General features: G+C 42.7%; 1 protein-coding gene across 1 annotated transcript in view; it reads right to left on the bottom strand.

Moving 5' to 3' along the window:
• LOC310867033 (low-density lipoprotein receptor-related protein 1B-like) overlaps positions 1-21,166 on the bottom strand; it is a gene marked incomplete at its 5' end in the record, with an annotated part of 569,593 nt that overhangs the window by 501,739 nt on the left and 46,688 nt on the right. Inside the window, 1 exon segment of the mRNA XM_083776826.1 lies at positions 7,064-7,201. Within this exon segment, the coding sequence (XP_083632952.1) occupies positions 7,064-7,201 (138 nt within the window).

Here is a 21,166-nt window from a genome sequence, read left to right as displayed (position 1 = left end):
ATTTCGAACATTGTGATGACTGGGCATTGTTGTTTGTTTGGTCACGTTGCATTATGCATTACGTTATTATTTCTACGGATTGATCTGCATATACAGTACAATGACGTCTGCTGTGGATGTTAATAGTAAGCGAAATCTATGAAAATCTGGGAACTAAATCGTTACCAAGAAATTTCTTCACCAATGTGTTTCTAAATGTGTCTAATAACATGTACTAAAAGTTTGAAATTCAACTCCTGTGGGAAATTCAGTTATTAGCATAATATGTGACCATACCCATAACATCCTATATAAGGCCAATTTTATCATTCTTTAAGTAGAATGTGACATATGAAACTAGGGGTTTTTCATGATTCTGAATCCATTCCAAGCATTAGTTTTGCACAAAAAACACTCCTTGGGCTAAATTAGGCCATATCCAATTGACCAAATGTGCTGACCTCATCACGTTTTTGATGACGGCTATGGCCGTTTTCCTCCCAAGGAGTGTTTTTTGTGCAAAACTAATGCTTGGAATGGATTCAGAATCATGAAAACCCCCTAGTTTCATATGTCACATGCTACTGAAAGAATGATGAAATTTGGACTTTTTTTCTTTATATAGGATGTTATGGGTATGGTCACATATTATGCTAATAACTCAATTTCCCACAGGAGTTGAATTTCAAACTTTTAGTACATGTTATTAGACACCTATAGAAACACATTGGTGAAGAAATGTATTGGTAACGATTTAGTTCCCAGATTGGTCAAATACCTGATAAAATGCCCTTACTATAAGGCATCCTCTGATGATTTGTGTATTATTATTCAATGGTCGGAATGTATTTGAACGCCAGCCTGATTGATTGTCAGACCCTGTTGAAGACTGAAGTGTTGCCTTGATCAACAATAAAAGGCATTATTTTTCACCTGAAGATGGAAGGCGTTTTTCTCCCTACAGACAGTCTGCCAATTCCCCCCTCCCCCCCTCAGTCTCTCTCCCCTTGTGTTTTCTTACAGGGAATGGGGGGTTGGGGTCCATTGATATCGATAAAAAGGAAAACAAATGACTTGAGTTCCAATGGATCCAATGTAGTTATAATTTAGTCGCAAGCTTTCCATCGATTCATGTGTAGAAACCGACAGACACAATTAACCACTTTCACTCAAAATACTAGCGTTCAAAATAGCGGAAATAATCTTATCTATGAGCTCACAACGCAGCACGATGCAATGCACTACAGCTGTGAGCTATTATAGATCTAGGCTATTTTCTCTAGTTTTGCACAGCATTGTTGTACGACTATATTATATTATGTATTTTCACTATATTTGAAATACAGCTTACAGTCAGCGGTTCATTAATTTCCCTTACTAGAAATGTAATGGAGTCAAAAGTACAACATTGTGGTGTGAAAGTCATCCATCCAAGTCACACAAATACTCAGGGAAAGTAATACTCAAACTATTTACATATTAAACCCTGTTGGTGTTTTAAAGTATTATGTTATACTTTAGCTATTGAAAAATAGCAGATCTACAAGCTCATAGCGCGGCACCGAGTGCCGCGCTACGAGCTTGTAGGTCTGCTATTTTTGAAAAATCGTGAAAATGTAATAGCAAATCTTTGAATATACAGTATATATATCCTTTCAGAGTAAATGTTTTTAACTCAAATCTTTGCTTCTGGGAGGTCCCTGAGACAACATATGTTCAGATGGGGGTCGGTGGGCCAATTACATATTATTTTGGGAGTCCTTGACATGAAAATGTTTGAGAACTACTGACACAGAAACATGGGGTTTTTCGAGAAAACTGAAGACATTTGTAGAATCGTTCCCAGGTCAAAATGGGTTAAGTACAGTGGTCAATTGGTCATGACTCCGAGTACAGTGCATGATCGAGGCAATGGATCTATTTTTGTAAATAATAGATAAGATAACCACACATATCTGTGCTGTGCAAGGACAAGCATGGATGGAGTTATAGTGCTAAATCCAACCACAGAATTTCAGATAGGCCTACAGGTCGGTTACTCAACCCATCAATGCCGTCATACACAGTTCAAATCAGAGCGTGCTCGACCAGAACTTGGCATTATTGCACCACCTGCCGAAAAGGATTTACAAACCAACCCAACAGAGAATTAATCAAGACTCCATTAATTAAATGGGTGTTAGATACCCCCACCAAGAAAAAACATACATTTAAATGATCCATTTTAACCTATTTTGACCTGAGATCAGATTTAAAAAAGTGTCTTCTACATCCGGACAGTTTTCTGAAAAAGCTATGTTTCTATGTCAGTCGTTCTTTGATTTTTCTAAAATAGCAGACCTACAAGCTCGTAGCGCGCCACTCGGTGGCGCGCTACGAGCTTGTAGATCTGCTATTTTTCAATAGCTAAAGCATAGCATAATGCTAACACTGAAAGGGGCTCCCGGCGAAAATGGGTTAAAACTCAAACAGACTTATATCACGCTGTTATAATGTCCGCCCACTCGGGAGATCAATATTAATTTAATCTCTGCGAATCTCCTCTTCTCCTAGGCAGCCCACCAACGGCAATTCATCAAATGCAAAAGCATTATTGTATTGGGAGGCAGCACGCCGACATTGGGAGCAGTCCATTTTCTGCCCTGGTGCCAATGCACACAAACTTGGACTCGTTTCAAACAGCATAAGCAGAGGAGGCCAAGGTCTCACGCCATCTCGCATCTCACGCATGCACGCCCACACACACACGCACACACACACGCACACGCACACGCACACACACACACACACACACACACACACACACACACACACACACACACACACACACACACACACACACACACACACACACACACACACACACACACACACACACACACACACACACACACACACACACACACACACACACACACACACACACACACACACACACACACACACACACACACACACACACACACACACACACACACACACACACACACACACACACACACACACGCAGCACACACGCAGCGTGAGTTTGAACTGTCTTGCGGGCCAATAAAGGTCACCGGCAGACAGGGGCTATTATACACTGGCCATGTTGCCAGGTTTTCTGAGAGAGACAAGCAGACACGTCTATGAAAACGAGCCCCAAAAAATAACTGACTATAGACGCATCAATATCAACTGCCTTATACTTAGACTTACTGTAGTTTAGCATCAAAATCAGCTGAACAATGTTGACCCCATTATACTGTAGGCTGTATACTGTATACTGCATTAGCTATTTAACCCATTCTGACCTGAGATCAGATTCATACGAGGTTTCCACTGGACACACACTGGGTCTGATTAACCCATTCTGACCCGAGATCAGATTCTAAAAATGTCAGTCGTTCTTCGATTTTTCAAAAATAGCAGACCTACAAGCTCATATCGCGCCACTCGGTGGCGCGATATGAGCTTGTAGGTCTGCTATTTTTCAATAGCTAAAGCATAACATGACGCTAACACCAAAATGGGTTCCCGTTCAGAATGGGTTAAAATATCATAATCTTGAAATATCTTTTTAAATAGACAAATTGTGATATCAACCGAAGGTTGACATCGGAGTGGTTTCTTCACCAAAGAAAAAAGTTAACTACATATATTATCACATAACTATATCACATATATCTAATCAAATTAAATATCAATATAATATCTATATCTAGTTCAGACAGACAGTAAAATAAGTTTTAGATTATTCTGCTGTAGAGTTTAGTCTGATATGGATATGTTCCAGTATTACATTTGCATCAGACATTCCAATACACAGATCTTGTATGGAGGTCCCTGGAACAGAACATTTTCTGATATGTTAATGTGGGGGCCCTTGACATGAAAACGTTTGATTCATGAGAATAGAGCACCGAAGTCCTGACGTAACTCGCTCATCCCTCCGATTCCCCTGGTTCTAAAGTCCTGACGTCACTCGCTCATCCCTTCGATTCCCCTGGTTCTAAAGTCCTGACGTCACTCGCTCATCCCTTCGATTCCCCTGGTTCTAAAGTCCTGACGTCACTCGCTCATCCCTTCGATTCCCCTGGTTCTAAAGTCCTGACGTAACTCGCTCATCCCTTCGATTCCCCTGGTTCTAAAGTCCTGACGTAACTCGCTCATCCCTTCCATTCCCCTGGTTCGCGGAAGTAATTTCTCTATGGAGAATAACATGGGGTGATCTTAATATCGTCTACTATAAGCGTTGTGGTCCAAAAATAAACAAGCTGTCTCGGCGTTATTGTCAGGGAGGTGTCTCTGTCTCGTTTGCAACAGTCAGTCACTCATATATGATACAGTCTGCTTCTAGTGAAAATGTGACTAATTCAGTAGCAGTAACATTGGCGTTTTCTCTCAGTCAGTTGATTCTTCATATCCATATGAGTGAAGCGGCCGGGGTGACATGTTTATTTTTCAAACACAGTTCTTATATGAAGCAATCAAAAAATCCTCCTATGGCGATTTCAATGCAACTAAAAAAATACATGAACCTGGGGACTGACGCCCTCTACTGAAAGTGACGTCTGACTTCGGTGCTCTATGACTGCAGGTTTAAACAACATTAGGAAGCAAACACAAATAAAAAAAGTACATTTTGGAAACGTTCAAAAAAAAAATGCACGCAACCACCAATATTCACAAGCGACTTTACACCCAAAGTTGCTTATAACGAGCAGAGATGGCAACACCGTAGACTGGGCTAGTACTCGCTAAGTAGGTGTGTTGCCACATCAGACGAGCCAGCTGGTGTCCACACAGCAGCTTCTGGTACTGTAGCTTAGAGTACGGGCTTGTACAACACAACACCTGGCGCTGCAGGTACCCTGCTGTGACCAGCTCACCTGCACTGACAGGCAAGGCAGGCAGCCTGAGTGGCTGTTACTTTGGCAACCAATTAGACCCAAGACCCGCAGTGAGGCTCTGTCTCAAGCGTTGAAGCACTCGGCCCTAGTGGTTGGACCCGTTGATTCGTGATGAGGAAACCCACCCCGTGCAGCAGCTGGGCTTTTTAACATTGAGCGCTCGGTTGCACTTTTTTTGCCAACCAAAATTTGGTCGGCACATGAGTCATGACATGAGGGACAGGTTCTGCAGAAAACTAATAGGCGGCGGGTGTGTAAGGCTAGGGAAGGCTTAGCCTTCCCAAAAATTATGCTGGGTATTTTTTTAAATATATATAATACATGTGCGCAGCATTATATAGAAGGCGTGTGTGTGTGTGTGTGTGTGTGTGTTGTCGCTGCTCCCTGGTGATCGCTGATCGGGTAGGCTATACACTACAGCAACTGGCCTAATCAGCATATGATTGGCTACTATTGGTATGTCTGTAAACCTCGTCCTTCCAGTCGCTTTGTAGCAAACAGTAGCGCGCGCTGGTTTGTTTTGGGAAACAGCAAAACGCAAAATGGATTTTTCAAGGCAAAGATAAAGTAATTCAGAAGAAGAAGCTGTGAGTCGGCTGTCAGAACTCAGCACCACCAGTGCCCGCATGGTTCACACCACTGCAGCAACACTGACACGTTCATCGGAGTGACTGCTGTCTCTGAGTCTGTGCCGTCTGTGAAGAGCCATGAGCCGGGACTCCCGGGAGGGGCAGCAACACCGCCGGGTAATCTACACTGACTAGTGAGACTACACACTGACTCCAGAAAAGACCCATATCGATCAGTCGTTGTCTGTGTATAGGCTAATTCATTGGTAAAAGTATGCTAAATAAGTATGCTAAATAACTCATTTTTAGACCATTTGGGAAATAAATAAATCCGCGGCCGCGACAGTCCAAGTTTTCCTACCCCCAAAGTTGTGGGGGACCAATCAGGACCCAGCATGCATGAATGAATGAATGAATGAATGAATGAATGAATGAATGGATGAATGAATGAATGAAGGAATCAATCAATCAATCAATCAATCAATGAATCAATGAACGAATGAACGAATCAATTAATCAATGAACAAACACACAAACGAACGAATGTTCCACACAGGAGATTCCAGACTCCAGAACTGGGGCTGCGTAGACTATTATCCAGGCAGTGATATAGTCTGGTCATGCATGCCAGGCTACACAAACAGCCCAATTTGCTGTTATGGACGCCGAGATAAGATAAAAGGATGATGAACCCGTTTGAGTGAATCCATTCTTCACACAGCAGCTAAATCCCACTGAGGCCAGTTTCCTAATATAACAAACTCTATTGTTAAGCACTTAATGAGGACCACTTCACCCATCTTTCACCAACCTAATATTTAAGTTCATATAATTGGTCTTCACTAATTAATAGTGGAAAATAGCCTACATCTAGAGCTTGTAGATCAGCTATTTTCACGACGTGCTGTGTTCTGTGGAACGATGACTAAAACTAAGACTAAATAATATACTGACAATTTCGTCAACAAATAAAAACTAGACTACCGGTAAACTAGTTAGTAGTGAACAAGAGATCCAGTATAAGTCATTATACATTTAGTTGCATGCTGAAAATAGCCGATCTACAAGCTCACAACGTTGTGAGCTTGTAGATCTGCTATTTTCACCGAGTGTAAAATCAGACGTTATGACGGCATCAATGCCCGCTGAAATACATTTCAGTCGACTAAAATCTCACAACATTTAGTCGACTAAAACTAAACTAACGCCAACACATTCCTGGTGACTAAAACTAAGTGAAAACTATTCAAGAGACTAAATGACTAAAACTAAAATAGAAATGTACTGCCAAAAATCACACCCGTGTGAATTGAGTGGTGCAACTCCCCTCTCTCTCTCCCCCACCCCTCCTCCTCCTCTATCTCTCTCTCTCTCTCTCTCTCATTAGCAGGCAACAGTGCAGCACTGTCTCTCTCTCTCTGTTTCTGGCACAACAGCGCCCCTACTGGTACTAATAGTCATACTGGTGCTCATTAACGTCACATAGGTGAACCAACACATAGATGAACAACACATAGGTGAACACGGACATGGCTGTTCCTTGGAGTGTTTGCACCACTCAAAAACAACACTGCGACTGATCAGAACCCTGTGAGTCCATCCACGGTGGGTCAGTCTCCTTACCTCGACAGTGGACTCCCTCGTCGTAGCCGTCGTCGCAGTCTCTCGCCCCGTTGCACAGCTTGTTGAAGTGGATGCATTTCCTGGAGCCGATGCACTGTATGTGATTGAGGGGACACCGGATCACCACCTCCCTCGCACCTGAGAACAGAGAGAAAGAAGCAACGGAGAAAAGAGATTTATATTGTTTGGCTATTAACTACAATTGTAAATAACACGAGCGTTTGCAAATGCATCAATCAGCCTTGTTGAGGCCCGGTATACAAGTGTTCTCGCGGACAGATACAGCCAACAGCAGAATCTGTCAGCATTCAGATGTGTGTGAGGGTGAAATAGCCTCTGACTCCCTCTCTCTCTCTCCATCCATCCATCCATCGTCAAGCGCTTATCCGTAGTCGGGTCGCGGGGGGCAACAACTCCACCAGAGTGTTCCAGACATCCCTCTCCAGAGCAACATTATAGTGACTTCCTCCTGCCTGGGGGATGAAGTCACTAATGTTCCTCTCTGTCCACAATTTAATTTAAAATCAAAGGGCTTTATTAGCATGATAAAACATATGTTTAACCCCTTTTTGGTGTTAGCATTATGTTATGCTTTAGCTACTGAAAAATAGCAGATCTACAAGCTCATAGCGCGCCACCGAGTGGCGCGCTATGAGCTTGTAGGTCTGCTATTTTTGAAAAATCTAAGAACGACTGACATAGAAACATAGCTTTGTCAGAAAACTGTCATTTTCTAATCTGATCTCAGGTCAAAATGGGTTAAACCATTTAGACCAGCGGTGCTGGCTATCTCTCTATTACACTGATTCCATGTCAGTGGTGCTCAACCTTTTTCATGTAAAGGAGCCCCAGAACTATATGTAGGCTAATTGGCCTACAATCTACCCGGACCCCAATCTCAAAATACGTTGTTCCAGGGACGCCCCCAGACGCAAAGCTTTGAGTTAAAATGTTCGCTCTGAAAGAATATATATATATTCAAAGATTTGCGCCACATTTTTTCTAAAATAGCAGATCTACAAGCTTGCAGTGCGGCAGTCGGTGCTTCACTGTGAGCTTGTAGATCTGCTATTTCCAATAGCCAAAGTATAACATGAAACACCAAAAGGGGTTCCCGTCCTGAATGGGTGGGGGAACCCCTTTTTGGTGTTAGCATCACGTTATGCTTTAGCTATTGAAAAATAGCAGATCTACAAGCTCGTAGCGCGCCACTCGTAGGTCTGCTATTTTTGAAAAATCGAAGAACGACTGACATAGAAACATAGCTTTCAGAAATCTGTCAGGATGTAGAAAACATTTTTAGAATCTGATCTCAGGTCAGAATGGGTTAATAGCCAAAGGAAAAGTGAAATAATTATATATATATATATATATATATATATATAATATATATATATATAATATATATAAAAAGGGAATAGAATGTGTACACAGAGCAATTACATTGCAAACTGAGGGAAATCTATCTTACAAAACCACTCTCACTCTCTGCTCAGTCTCACTCTGTTGATGGAGCGCTGGTCTGTGCAGTAATTAATCTGAGCTGAAGTCCAGCACAGTTCCATTGGGCTGAATTAATGTTTTAGTGAAACAACTTGAACAGTGAAGAAACACAGGAGACATGCTGCCAAGTCAAAATGCTGCCAACCAACTGCAAGCCCTCACTTCCTGCTTACAGCGGTGACATCATGCACATTTATTAAAGGGCCACTTCATCCCTTTTGCAAACCAGATCTTTAGTGGTGTTTGGGAGACAAGAAGGAACACTTTCATGGGGTTTTTATGTGGGTAATAATATGTGTTTTTACATATTTAAGTATTTATCCCATTCTGAACGGGGACCCCTTTTGGTGTTAGCATCATGTTATGCTTTAGCTATTGAAAAATAGCAGATCTACAAGCTCATATCGAGCCACCGAGTGGCGCGATACGAGCTTGTAGGTCTGCTATTTTTGAAAAATCGAAGAACGACTGACATTTTTTAGAATCTGATCTCAGGTCAGAATGGGTTAAAAGTGTCCATGGGCTCCATGATGTCATGGACACTGGCCGGGCTCACTTCCTTCCTGGACTCAGGTATGCATATTTAAACTATTTTCAGCAATGGGCTAATATTTGTTTGGGGTGGGTATAGATCTTGATCATTTTGAAAGTAGCTCTCACGTCAAAATAAAGTGGTAGCTGGATCATAATTCAGTCAAGGAGACAAACCCCACAGACACACATTAACTAGTATAGTAGAACTCAAGCAGACCTGAACAAACTACAACTTGTTCAGAACCGAGCTGCTAGACTGGCACTTATATTGTTCTACTCGCACAAATATTGAATATATGCATATAAACGCCTGTCCTGGTTATCTGTCAAAAACAAACTCCATTGCAGTGTCCTCATGTTTGTTAGAAACACAATTTCTAATCAGACACCAGATTACTGTTTCAAACATTTATTAAAATCGAGTGACAGACATAATCATAACACCAGAATTGCAAGCCTCGGTCATTTGTCACTCCCTGCTCCAAAAACGAACCTCCTTAAACAAACAGTTATGTATCAATCAATATATCATTTTTGAACATGTTACCACCTCACATTAATATAACACAACATAAATTATCTTTCAAATATGCTTTAAAGGTATATTCAGTGATTTCACTTAATTCAAATATCACTTATTGTTTTGTTTTGTTGTGATAATCCTCCCTACTATAGAGTGTGCTGGCCATATAAGGAGTTCCTCCCTGTCCCCAGTTAACCCCTGGGGGTCAAAAAACCTTAGGTTTAGTTTTTGACTGGGTCGTTTTTGGCTGGGTCCCACAGCCAAAAATGAAACCTAAGTTTTTTTTTTTTGTGAAATCACTGAATATACCTTTAAAGGAGCACTTGCTACAGCTGACCACGTGACCATAATGCTATTCTCATTATGTTGCAATTAATTTTATAGAATAAATTGTTATGTATTTTCATGAATTTACCTTTGTTGAATGTATTTGTAATTACCGACCGTATGTATTTTATGTAGGCCTATGTATTTTATATGGACCCCAGGAAGACTAGCTGTCGCCACGGCGTCAGCTAATGGGGATCCATTCAATAAACAATAAACAATAGTAGGGCATTCACTTCTAGTCATTTTTACTAGTTGACTAGTTGGCTAGTCGAGTAGTTGTTTAACCACCTATTATGTTATGTTATGTTTTTTTTATATATATAAATATTTGTACATATAACTATATAATCTACCTGATGTTGAGGCCTACAAAATCGATAAAAAATAAACGCTTTTTTTCCTTTTTCTTATCAACTAGTCAACTAGTATCAGCAAGGTTGACTAGTGGATTTACTAGTCGACTAGTAAACTAGTTGACTAGTAAACTAGTCGACTAGTTGCTTAATGCCCTAGTCTTTTACTTGTCTATAAAGCTCTCAATTCCTATCTACATGACTGCCTGCCTAAATATGTCCCAAACCGCCCCCTAATGTCTTCCACTGCTGGCCTGCTCACTTTGCCTAAAAGAAATGGCAACTAAAAAATACAGGGAAGCAGCTTTTTGCTTCTACAGGCCAACGGCATGGAACAAGCTCCCACTGTACCTTCGACAGGCAGCCTCTGTAGACATTTTTAAAGCTCAGCTCAAGACCCACTTCTACAACATTGCTTTGAATTGATCATTTATTTTTTTATTTTTTGTTATCCATGTCCTCACTGTATTGCATTACTGCTTGTTTTTTTAATGTCGTTGCCTTGCTTTTCTTTTATTCTCCATTGTTCTGTAAAGCACTTTGAGCTGCACTTCATGTCATGAAAGGTGCTATACAAATAAAGTTTTATTATTTATTATTATTATTAGTGTATACTGAATGTATTAGGAATGCACAAACATGAAGAAAAGTGAACACCAAGGGGCTTTGTGCACATATGTGGTAAACAAAACAAAAAAGAAATAGCTTCATCAACATGAAACACACAAACAAACATATTTCATTATCATCAACATTTCCTGCACGTAAAGTGCATTTTCTTCGCCCCCATATTGTTAATGTCTCCAAAGTGCTGATTCTCCCAGACCTCCTGCTATATACATACGTTACTGTATATGCACACATGCAAATGTGTTTACACTTCAGAGCATTGTTCTTTTACACACAACAGATGTTCAGATGCTCGCCTCGCCGGTGCAAGGAGGCCCACGTCGTACGTAACAAACTGCCCGTAGCAGCCCTCCCCGACCGGGCACAACGGCAGCGAGCAGCTGCTTAACCCATTCTGACCTGAGATCAGATTCTAAAAATGTCTTCTACATCCTGACAGTTTTCATTCTGACCTGAGATCAGATTCTAAAAAATGTTAGTGGTTCTTTGATTTTTCAAAAATAGCAGACCTACAAGCTCATAGCGCGCCACTCGGTGGCGCGCTATGAGCTTGTAGGTCTGCTATTTTTCAATAGCTAAAGCATAACATGATGCCAACACCAAAATGGGTTCCCGCCCAGAATGGGTTAACCCATTTAGGCCTGACGTCGAAATTAAAACTAAATGTCTTGTGTCTGAAATACCTCATGTTTCTATATCAGTGGTGCTCAATATTTCATGTCAAGGACCCCCGAAAATGACATGCAATCGGCCGTCGACCCCGCATCTGAAAATATGTTGTTCCAGGGACCCCCTTTCCAGAAGTAAACATTTTTGTTTAAAAAACGTTCGCTCTGAAAGAACATACAGGTATATTCAAACATTTGCACTACATTCCCGGGTACAGGCTTTATAGTTTCCGACATACTATTGATCCGAAACCTCAATCCCTAACCTAACCATAACCGCAAAGCACGGGAGCAGCGCATGTCGGACCATCGCATTTTCACATCGCATGTCCTCACGCTTCTGACCTTTGGTGTGTCGGAAAAGCGTACGCACCCCACATTTTCACGATCGTTCAAAAATAGCAGACCTACGTACAAGCTCTGAGCTTGTAGATCTGCTATTTTTCAATAGCTAAAGCAATAACATAATCTTTAAAACCACCAAAAGGGGTTCCCGTTCAGAATGTGTTAAGGATTCATGGGGCACATAGGTGACACCCCACCCCACCCCCACCCCGTCCCCCCGTCCCCCCCGTCCCCCCAGACCATGTGGCGGCCCGGCGAGAGAGATCACATAAAACACAATCTGACCAGCACGCCAGAACCGTAAATGTGTCACATCTCACCAACCTACCGCTGTAGTACGTACGGCATCAATTACACAAAACGCCACTGTCGCCACTTAACGGGGGACATTTATCAAGGCGGCGTGACGGCATGTGTTACGAATCTCCTTCAAGTGTCGCTTCCCCCCCCCCCCCCCCCCCGACCTCATCACCACCTTTAACCCATTCTGACCTGAGATCAGATTCTAAAAAAACTGTCTTCTACATCCTGACAGTTTTCTGAAAAAAGCTGTTTTTGTCAGTCGTTCTTCGATTCTTCAAAAAAATAGCAGACCTACAAGCTCGTAGCGCGCCACTCGGTGGCGCGCTATGAGCTTGTAGATCTGCTATTTTTCCAATAGCTATAAAGCATAACATAACACCACACCAACATAACACCAAAAAGGGTGTTCCCCCGCCCAGAATGGGATAAGGAACTGGCATCCCCCCAGCCCCCCACTCCGCTCCGGACCGCGGTCGATTACTTTATTCAGAGCATCCGTTTATACTTCATAAGGTAAAAATGATGCCCCAATTAGGACGGCCATTACGCAGAGGGGCCGACCATCCCCCGCTGATTTAAAGTGGCTCTTTTGTGAGGAAGTGGACACAATAATGACTCATTTTATAAGGCCCAGAGAGCTTCTTCCTTCCTTCCTGTCTGGCAGCTTTTTTTATTGCCTTAATCCATTCTGACCTGAGATCAGATTCTAAAAAAATGTCTGTTTGAAAATGACAGTTTTCTGAAAAAGCTATGTTTCTATGTCAGTCGTTCTTCGATTATCTTTCAAAAATAGCAGATCTACAAGCTCATAGCGCGCCACTCGGTGGCGCGCTATGAGCTTGTAGATCTGCTATTTTTTCAATAGCTAAAGCATAGCATAATGCTAACACCAAAAGGGGTTCCGGCCCAAAATGGCTTAAAAAGGATGGCAGGCAGATCTCATTCTTTTAATGCCTTATTGCTTTGGCGTGTGTCTCCGAAAGCTCAGAGGATAATCTATATTTTACAACATATTTAGGGGACGAAGTTGAATAGAAGTGACTTAGTCTCAGAAAGAAGTTCATATTTCATATACAGTATACGTGAACAGCAGTGCTCTTCTTATACCTGCCAGGCTCATGTAATTTCATAGAGGTTTTGGAATGCAAAAGGCGCTCCTTTTCCCACTGTGGTTTAAGGCCTACGTGGGGATTTCTAGATTATGCGTTTGGCATTTTGTTACAAACAATAGGCTCTATATGGATATGCACATAATACTGCAGCCATGGTGGGAAGAAACAAGCCCACTTCCTTCACAGGTGTTATGTTTATATGTCAGTCGTTCTTCGATCTTTAAAAAATAGCAGACCTACAAGCTCTTAGCGCGCCACTCGGTAACGTAATGCCATATATGCCATATATATATATATATATATATACAATTTTTCCAAAATTGCTAAATTATAACATAAGTAAGCGACAGTTACATAATACTATGCAAAAACATCATATACATACACGAGTAGGCTACTTATCAAAATGAAAGATATATACAGAACACATTTTGGGTCTTGGATACATTTTTTACAGCGGCCATAGTTCCGAATTGCAGCCACCTGTAAGTATTATTTTACAACCGTTTGAAGGAGAGTTTGGAAGCTCAATTTTTTTTATGACCGTTAAAAATACGGAAAATCACTGCCCTCAGATATCGAGCTGGAACTGTCCCAATCCCCACCGATCAAAACACACAGCATCTCACATTGACTCAGACAAGTCCGTCTGGGCAGACTTGAGTGTCGAGCCGCGGACAGAAGAAGCTGTGTTTTACGTCATCTCCGAGTTTTTAAGACAGCTGGTGGATGGAAAAGAAGCTCCACCCCCGCGGCTGACGGCCGCGACGGACAGATTTCCAGGAAACGCTCTCCTCCGCGTCAGTCAGCCACGGAGGAGGAGGAGCTTCTTTTCTTTTCCATGCACCAGCTGCATGTCTAGAAACTGGGAAATGGCGTAAAAGACAGCTTCTTTCTGTCCGCGGCTGTGCGCTAAAGTGTGCCCAGACTGACTGTCAGTCAGTCAGTTGTCACCATGGATTCAAAGTGACGTTATCACGCAACAGCACATTCCTCCAATCCCCTGCTATAGTTAACACAATAACACACAGCTGTGCAGCTTTCTGACAACATAGCAGAGTTCTCTGAATGACAACCCCCCCCCCCCCCCCCTCACTCTCTCTCTCTGTGTGTGTATCCTGATCAAATGCCATGAATGAAGCGAGGGACAGCTCATGAATATTCAGCAACTGTAATCTGTCATGCAGAGGGGTGGGTGTGTGTGTGTGTGTGTGTGTGTGTGTGTGTGTGTGTGTGTGTGTGTGTGTGTGTGTGTGTGTGTGTGTGTGTGTGTGTGTGTGTGTGTGTGTAAATGATTGAGTATTGGCTGAACGGGGTTGAGTTCCAAGATACAGGTTTTGAAAATAGCAAGACAGACAGACAGACAGACAGACAGACAGACAGACAGACAGACAGACAGACAGACAGACAGACAGACAGACAGACAGACAGACAGATACACAGACACACAGACAGACAGACAGACAGACAGACAGACAGACACACAGAGGCCTGATACACACATTAGACCCAGCAGACATAAAACACACTAATACCAGTTAACAACCCTGAGCTGGCAGGCTAAACAGAAGTGTGTGTGAGATGCTTTTCCAGTCAAATAAACCGTAAACATTGTGATTAGCATGGAGATACATCAATAACCTTCTTTGCGGTAATGAGCTGCAGCGTGACTCAAAATGAAACACACAGCACACATACCGTACCATGCCTCTATAACGCTGCCTGCCTGTACAGAGCTACTGTACAGATTTACTGTACAGCTGCCACCGAGTGGCGCGATACGAGCTTGTAGGTCTGCTATTTTTGAAAAATCGACAAGAACGACTGACATTTTTAGAATCTGATCTCAGGTCAGAATGGGTTGATCAGACCAGTGTGTGTCCAGTGGAAACCTCGTATGAATCTGATCTCAGGTCAGAATGGGTTGATCAGACCAGTGTGTGTCCAGTGGAAACCTCGTATGAATCTGATCTCAGGTCAGAATGGGTTAAGAGCGTCTGCTAAATGTCTAAATTGTAAATTGTCCCTCTACTGCTGCATGCCTATACAGAGCTACAGTGCCGTTATTTGTGCAGCAATCAGTGTTGCAAAGATATTTTGCGAGAGAAATATTAAGAAACCTGGTTCAAAACAAGCCCAAAATAATTAAGTGACCGCTGGGCCTACTGTATATTTACAGTTACAGTAGGCTCATGGCCCAGGTCACCGGGAGTCTTCCTGCCATGCCTAACAGAAACAACCTTTTCAGTATTACCCGTATTGCTTCCAAGATCATCGGACTTCCCACACCAACACTTTCTGATATGAACAATAATGCCGTCACACAGCTAGCCCTCTCAATATCACGTGACACTGATCATCCCTCTGTATCGCTTCTTCAACCTCATGCCATCAGGACAAAGATACAGAACCTTACCCTGGGAAAGGGTTCGTTTCAGTAGGAGTTTTGTCCCCTCAGCCATCAGGACAAAGATACAGAACCTTACCCTGGGAAAGGGTTCGTTTCAGTAGGAGTTTTGTCCCCTCAGCCATCAGGACAAAGATACAGAACCTTACCCTGGGAAAGGGTTCGTTTCAGTAGGAGTTTTGTCCCCTCAGCCATCAGGACAAAGATACAGAACCTTACCCTGGGAAAGGGTTCGTTTCAGTAGGAGTTTTGTCCCCTCAGCCATCAGGACAAAGATACAGAACCTTACCCTGGGAAAGGGTTCGTTTCAGTAGGAGTTTTGTCCCCTCAGCCATCAGGACAAAGATACAGAACCTTACCCTGGGAAAGGGTTTGTTTCAGTAGGAGTTTTGTCCCCTCAGCCATCAGGACAAAGATACAGAACCTTACCCTGGGAAAGGGTCGGTTTCAGTAGGAGTTTTGTCCCCTCAGCCATCAGGACAAAGATACAGAACCTTACCCTGGGAAAGGTCTGTTTCAGTAGGAGTTTTGTCCCCTCAGCCATCAGGACAAAGATACAGAACCTTACCCTGGGAAAGGTCTGTTTCAGTAGGAGTTTTGTCCCCTCAGCCATCAGGACAAAGATACAGAACCTTACCCTGGGAAAGGGTCTGTTTCAGTAGGAGTTTTGTCCCCTCAGCCATCAGGACAAAGATACAGAACCTTACCCTGGGGAAGGGTTCGTTTCAGTAGGAGTTTTGTCCCCTCAGCCATCAGGACAAAGATACAGAACCTTACCCTGGGAAAGGGTTCGTTTCAGTAGGAGTTTTGTCCCCTCAGCCATCAGGACAAAGATACAGAACCTTACCCTGGGAAAGGGTCTGTTTCAGTAGGAGTTTTGTCCCCTCAGCCATCAGGACAAAGATACAGAACCTTACCCTGGGAAAGGGTTAGTTTCAGTAGGAGTTTTGTCCCCTCAGCCATCGCGGCATTAAACAAACGATAGGATGGTTCTGTACACAGTGGGGAACTCATGTTTTTTTGTCTTGGTGTTATGTTTTTCTGTACTATGTGCTGTTTTTGTTGTTGGTGTTGAACAGAAATGTGAAGATGAATATCCTTCGGGACAATAAAGATTATTATTATTATTATTATTACAAGCTCGCTACGGTCGACCGTCGGTGCTCATGTGGAGGTAGCTTTACATTATTTTCGGGGGAAAAACAATAAAATACCCATGCAGAAAATGTTCCCCCACACATTTCAAAAACTCAATACAGCTTTTTGGCTTTTCATCAACTTGAAAAAAACGTAAATAATAAGAATAAAATAAATCCCCCCTCATAATAAGACATTGGGTTTTCAGCCAGCCCACCACTGTGCCAAAACAAATCATGGAGCGCTTCAGCAATCCTTTTTGCACACAGCGTTTTTAATGTAAAAGCATGGCTGATATTTACCCACGTCGGGAGGCAGATTCAACTGGGACCAGCCTAATCCCTCTATTTAATGTGCAATGAAAGCCTTCTGGCTGAGAATTTCCAGCCGATCCGTTCATTATGATTATCACTTTAACCCATTCTGACCGGGCACCCATTTTGGTGTTGGCATCATGTCGTGCTTTAGCTATTGAAAAATAGCAGATCTACAAGCTCATATCGCGCCACCGAGTGGCGCGATACGAGCTTGTAGGTCTGCTATTTTTTGAAAAATCGAAGAACGACTGACATTTTTTTAATCTGATCTCAGGTCAGAATGGGTTCGTCAGACCAGCGTGTGTCCAGTGGAAACCTCGTATGAATCTGATCTCAGGTCAGAATGGGTTAATCAGGGCTACTCTACCGGTACAGTTATGGGAGGAGGAATATGAAGCCTTCCAGGACAGAGAACATGATCGGGACCATAATCCTTCAAATATACTCTGTTGTGGGAATGACTGCCATGCCCTGCTGCCTTATGATTGGCCCATATGTACCCATGGATTTTTTTTTTTTTAACCCATTCTGACCTGAGATCAGATTCATACGAAGGTTTCCACTGGACACACACTGGTCTGATTAACCCATTCTGACCTGAGATCAGATTCTAGAAATGTCGGTCGCTCTTCGATTTTTCAAAAATAGCAGACCTACAAGCTCGTATCGCGCCACTCGGTGGCGCGATACGAGCTTGTAGATCTGCTATTTTTCAATAGCTAAAGCACAACATGATGCTGACACCAAAATGGGCGCCCGTTCAGAATGGGTTAACTTATCCTCGCTGTCGCGCAGAAGCCATGCAGTATCTCAAGTTTCCTTTTATTTATTTTTTGGACTTCTCTTCATAAATTAATGTTCTACTTTTATTTATCATATATACAAGAGTGTTATTATAGTGAAACATATGGCAGAGCTTTTAGATCGGTATTTTCTCCATTTTAAAACAATAATTTTAAGAAACGTCCAAGATTTCCACCGGACAGAGATTTTTTTTTTTTTAAAGTGGTGGCACACCGTCTCCAATTTACAGCTGTGCATGCGTGCGTGCGTGCATGCATGCGTCTAAGTAGGATCTTGATGTCACGTGGATCGGCTACCATATATGGCGGTGTGACGGACGCGAGACGCAGGATTTCATATCGTAGAACACGCAACCTTTCGGTCGCAGCGATAAAAGCATAGTTCCACCGCTCAGTTTTACACGGGTGTGATTTATTTAACCCATTCTGAACGGGAACCCATTTTGGTGTCAGCATTATGTTATGCTTTAGCTATTGAAAAATAGCAGATCTACAAGCTCATATCGCGCCACTGAGTGGCGCGCTACGAGCTTGTAGGTCTGCTATTTTTGAAAAATCAAAGAACGACTGACATTTTTTAGAATCTGATCTCAGGTCAGAATGGGTTAATGGTTGGAGACGAGCCTGCTTTGCCGCGGCGTCGACTAAAAAGCTGCCGACACACACAGGATGTAGTCGATAAACAGCTCCTATAAAAGGTTCCGTTTATTGTATGGATTTATCTTGGCTGGATGGCTTGGCAGATTATCACCTCTGGAAGAGTCCAAAGGTACTGACTGTACCCAGAGCGCTGTACAGTACAGGCTAATGGATGGAGCCTCTGGAAGAGTCCAAAGGTACTGACGATACCCAGAGCGCTGTACAGTACAGGCTAATGGATGGAGCCTCTGGAAGAGTCCAAAGGTACCGACTATACCAGAGCGCTGTACAGTACAGGCTAATGGATGGAGCCTCTGGAAGAGTCCAAAGGTACCGACTATACCAGAGCGCTGTACAGTACAGGCTAATGGATGGAGCCTCTGGAAGAGTCCAAAGGTACCGACTATACCAGAGCGCTGTACAGTACAGGCTAATGGATGGAGCCTCTGGAAGAGTCCAAAGGTACCGACTATACCAGAGCGCTGTACAGTACAGGCTAATGGATGGAGCCTCTGGAAGAGTCCAAAGGTACCGACTATACCAGAGCGCTGTACAGTACAGGCTAATGGATGGAGCCTCTGGAAGAGTCCAAAGGTACCGACTATACCAGAGCGCTGTACAGTACAGGCTAATGGATGGAGCCTCTGGAAGAGTCCAAAGGTACCGACTATACCAGAGCGCTGTACAGTACAGGCTAATGGATGGAGCGGACGGCTCGTCTGGTGCCGCTGACTGACTGACCCGGCCCATCTTAGCCAACGTCAACCTTGTCTTTATCTAAGAGAAATGCTTTCTATACTGCACTGTTTTTATACTGCACTGTTTTTATACTGTTTTTATACTGCACTGTTTTTATACTGTTTTTACACTGCACTGTTTTTTCCAAATAAAATAAAGATAAAAAAAATAAGAAGATCGTACGTAAACTGGCGCTGGTCCAGTATGGACATTATAGTCCTCTGGGGTGGGGTGGGGGGGGGGGGAGAAAGGAGGGGCGGAGGTATTTAACCCATTTTTACCTGAGATCAGATTCCAAAAATGTCTGTTTGAAAATGACAGTTTTCAGACAAAAGCTATGTTTCTATGTCAGTCGTTCTTTCGATTTTTCAAAAATAGCAGACCTACAAGCTCGTAGCGCGCCACTCGGTGGCGCGCTATGAGCTTGTAGATCTGCTATTTTTCAATAGCTAAAGCTCTTTGCCAGTTCTCCATAAAAGTCAGAGGTTCTTTACTCTGGAATTCACACATACTTATTGCCAACTCCTCATCTTCACTCTGTAACAAACACACACACACACTTGTTGTTTTTGTTATTTTCCATACCTATGTTTGATTACCTTGTCTTACTATTTGTATATTATTTTGGGCGAGAACCACATATAAGCTGGGTTTCTTTTCTCACCTGCACACACACACACACTTCTCTTTTATTGATGGTATACCTTTGTTTTTGTACTGTTTTTATTGTGCGAATGAACTAAACTAAACTAACATTCTGGGCAGAACCATCACACTGGCGCCAGCTGAGTGGTTCTAGAGCAACAGGTTACCAGGCACTGGGTTGGACCATAGACTGTAAAAAATATGGACAAAGCGTTCCGCGGGTCTAACAGCCCGTCAGTCCTTGAATTGTACATCGCCATCTTTCTAGATCCGTTTGGGCCCAGCTGGCCCATTGGCTGGCCCAGACAACGAGGCGGGACTTCCCCCTTCTTCTCCGTTGGTTTTTATTTTGACTCAAGTGGTGGGGAATCCTGATCATAGACTGTAACGGTAGCCACGCCCCTCAGAACATGCGCGACTTTATGGTCATTTTTTTTATAAATGGGACCATACTTTTCCAAAAAGAATATTATGACATTAGAAATGAGACTTTAAACTAGTGACTGGAAGCATAAAGTATTCATGACCATGTTTATTAAGGTAATACAGTCTAGGTGAAGTTGGGCCCAAATACATGGACTTCTATGGGGCTATGGGTTTTTCTGGGTCCAATGACAGCGCCACGACATAGTGCCCTCTTCTCTCACACCTTTGCCTCATAGGGATGACGGGGAGCATTTGTTTAGCTGACCTCAGTGATCTAGATAGATGGAAGATATGGTTTAAGAAGATCGTACGGAAGATCGTATGGAAAAATGAACATACATCCTAAGAACTAGACTTCAAATTTGGAACAACTGGATAGTACATATTGCCCCACTGAGAGCAGTTTGTTTTTGTTCCACTCAGCAATACTGTAAAATACTTTCGTTTCTTGATTTTTGTCGTTGTCTTTCCTTTTTTTTCTGCCCACTCTTTCTTCTTTTCCTCCCTCTGAAATGTACACTCACTGAAGTGATAATGTTCACACTGAAATGTGTCCGGCGACACAGCAACCAAGTATGCAGAACACATGTACACACATTGAACACAACACAAAGAACATAAAGACAATTTACATAAAGACATGAAGACAAAGAGCAATATCCACCGCTTAGATTACCCCGAGGTCGACTG

This window comes from Protomyctophum parallelum (genome assembly GCF_964188405.1).
Source record: "Protomyctophum parallelum genome assembly, chromosome: 11".
NCBI lineage: Eukaryota > Metazoa > Chordata > Actinopteri > Myctophiformes > Myctophidae > Protomyctophum > Protomyctophum parallelum.
Note: the sequence above shows the minus strand (reverse complement) of the source record. Positions and strands in the feature narration are given on the sequence as shown.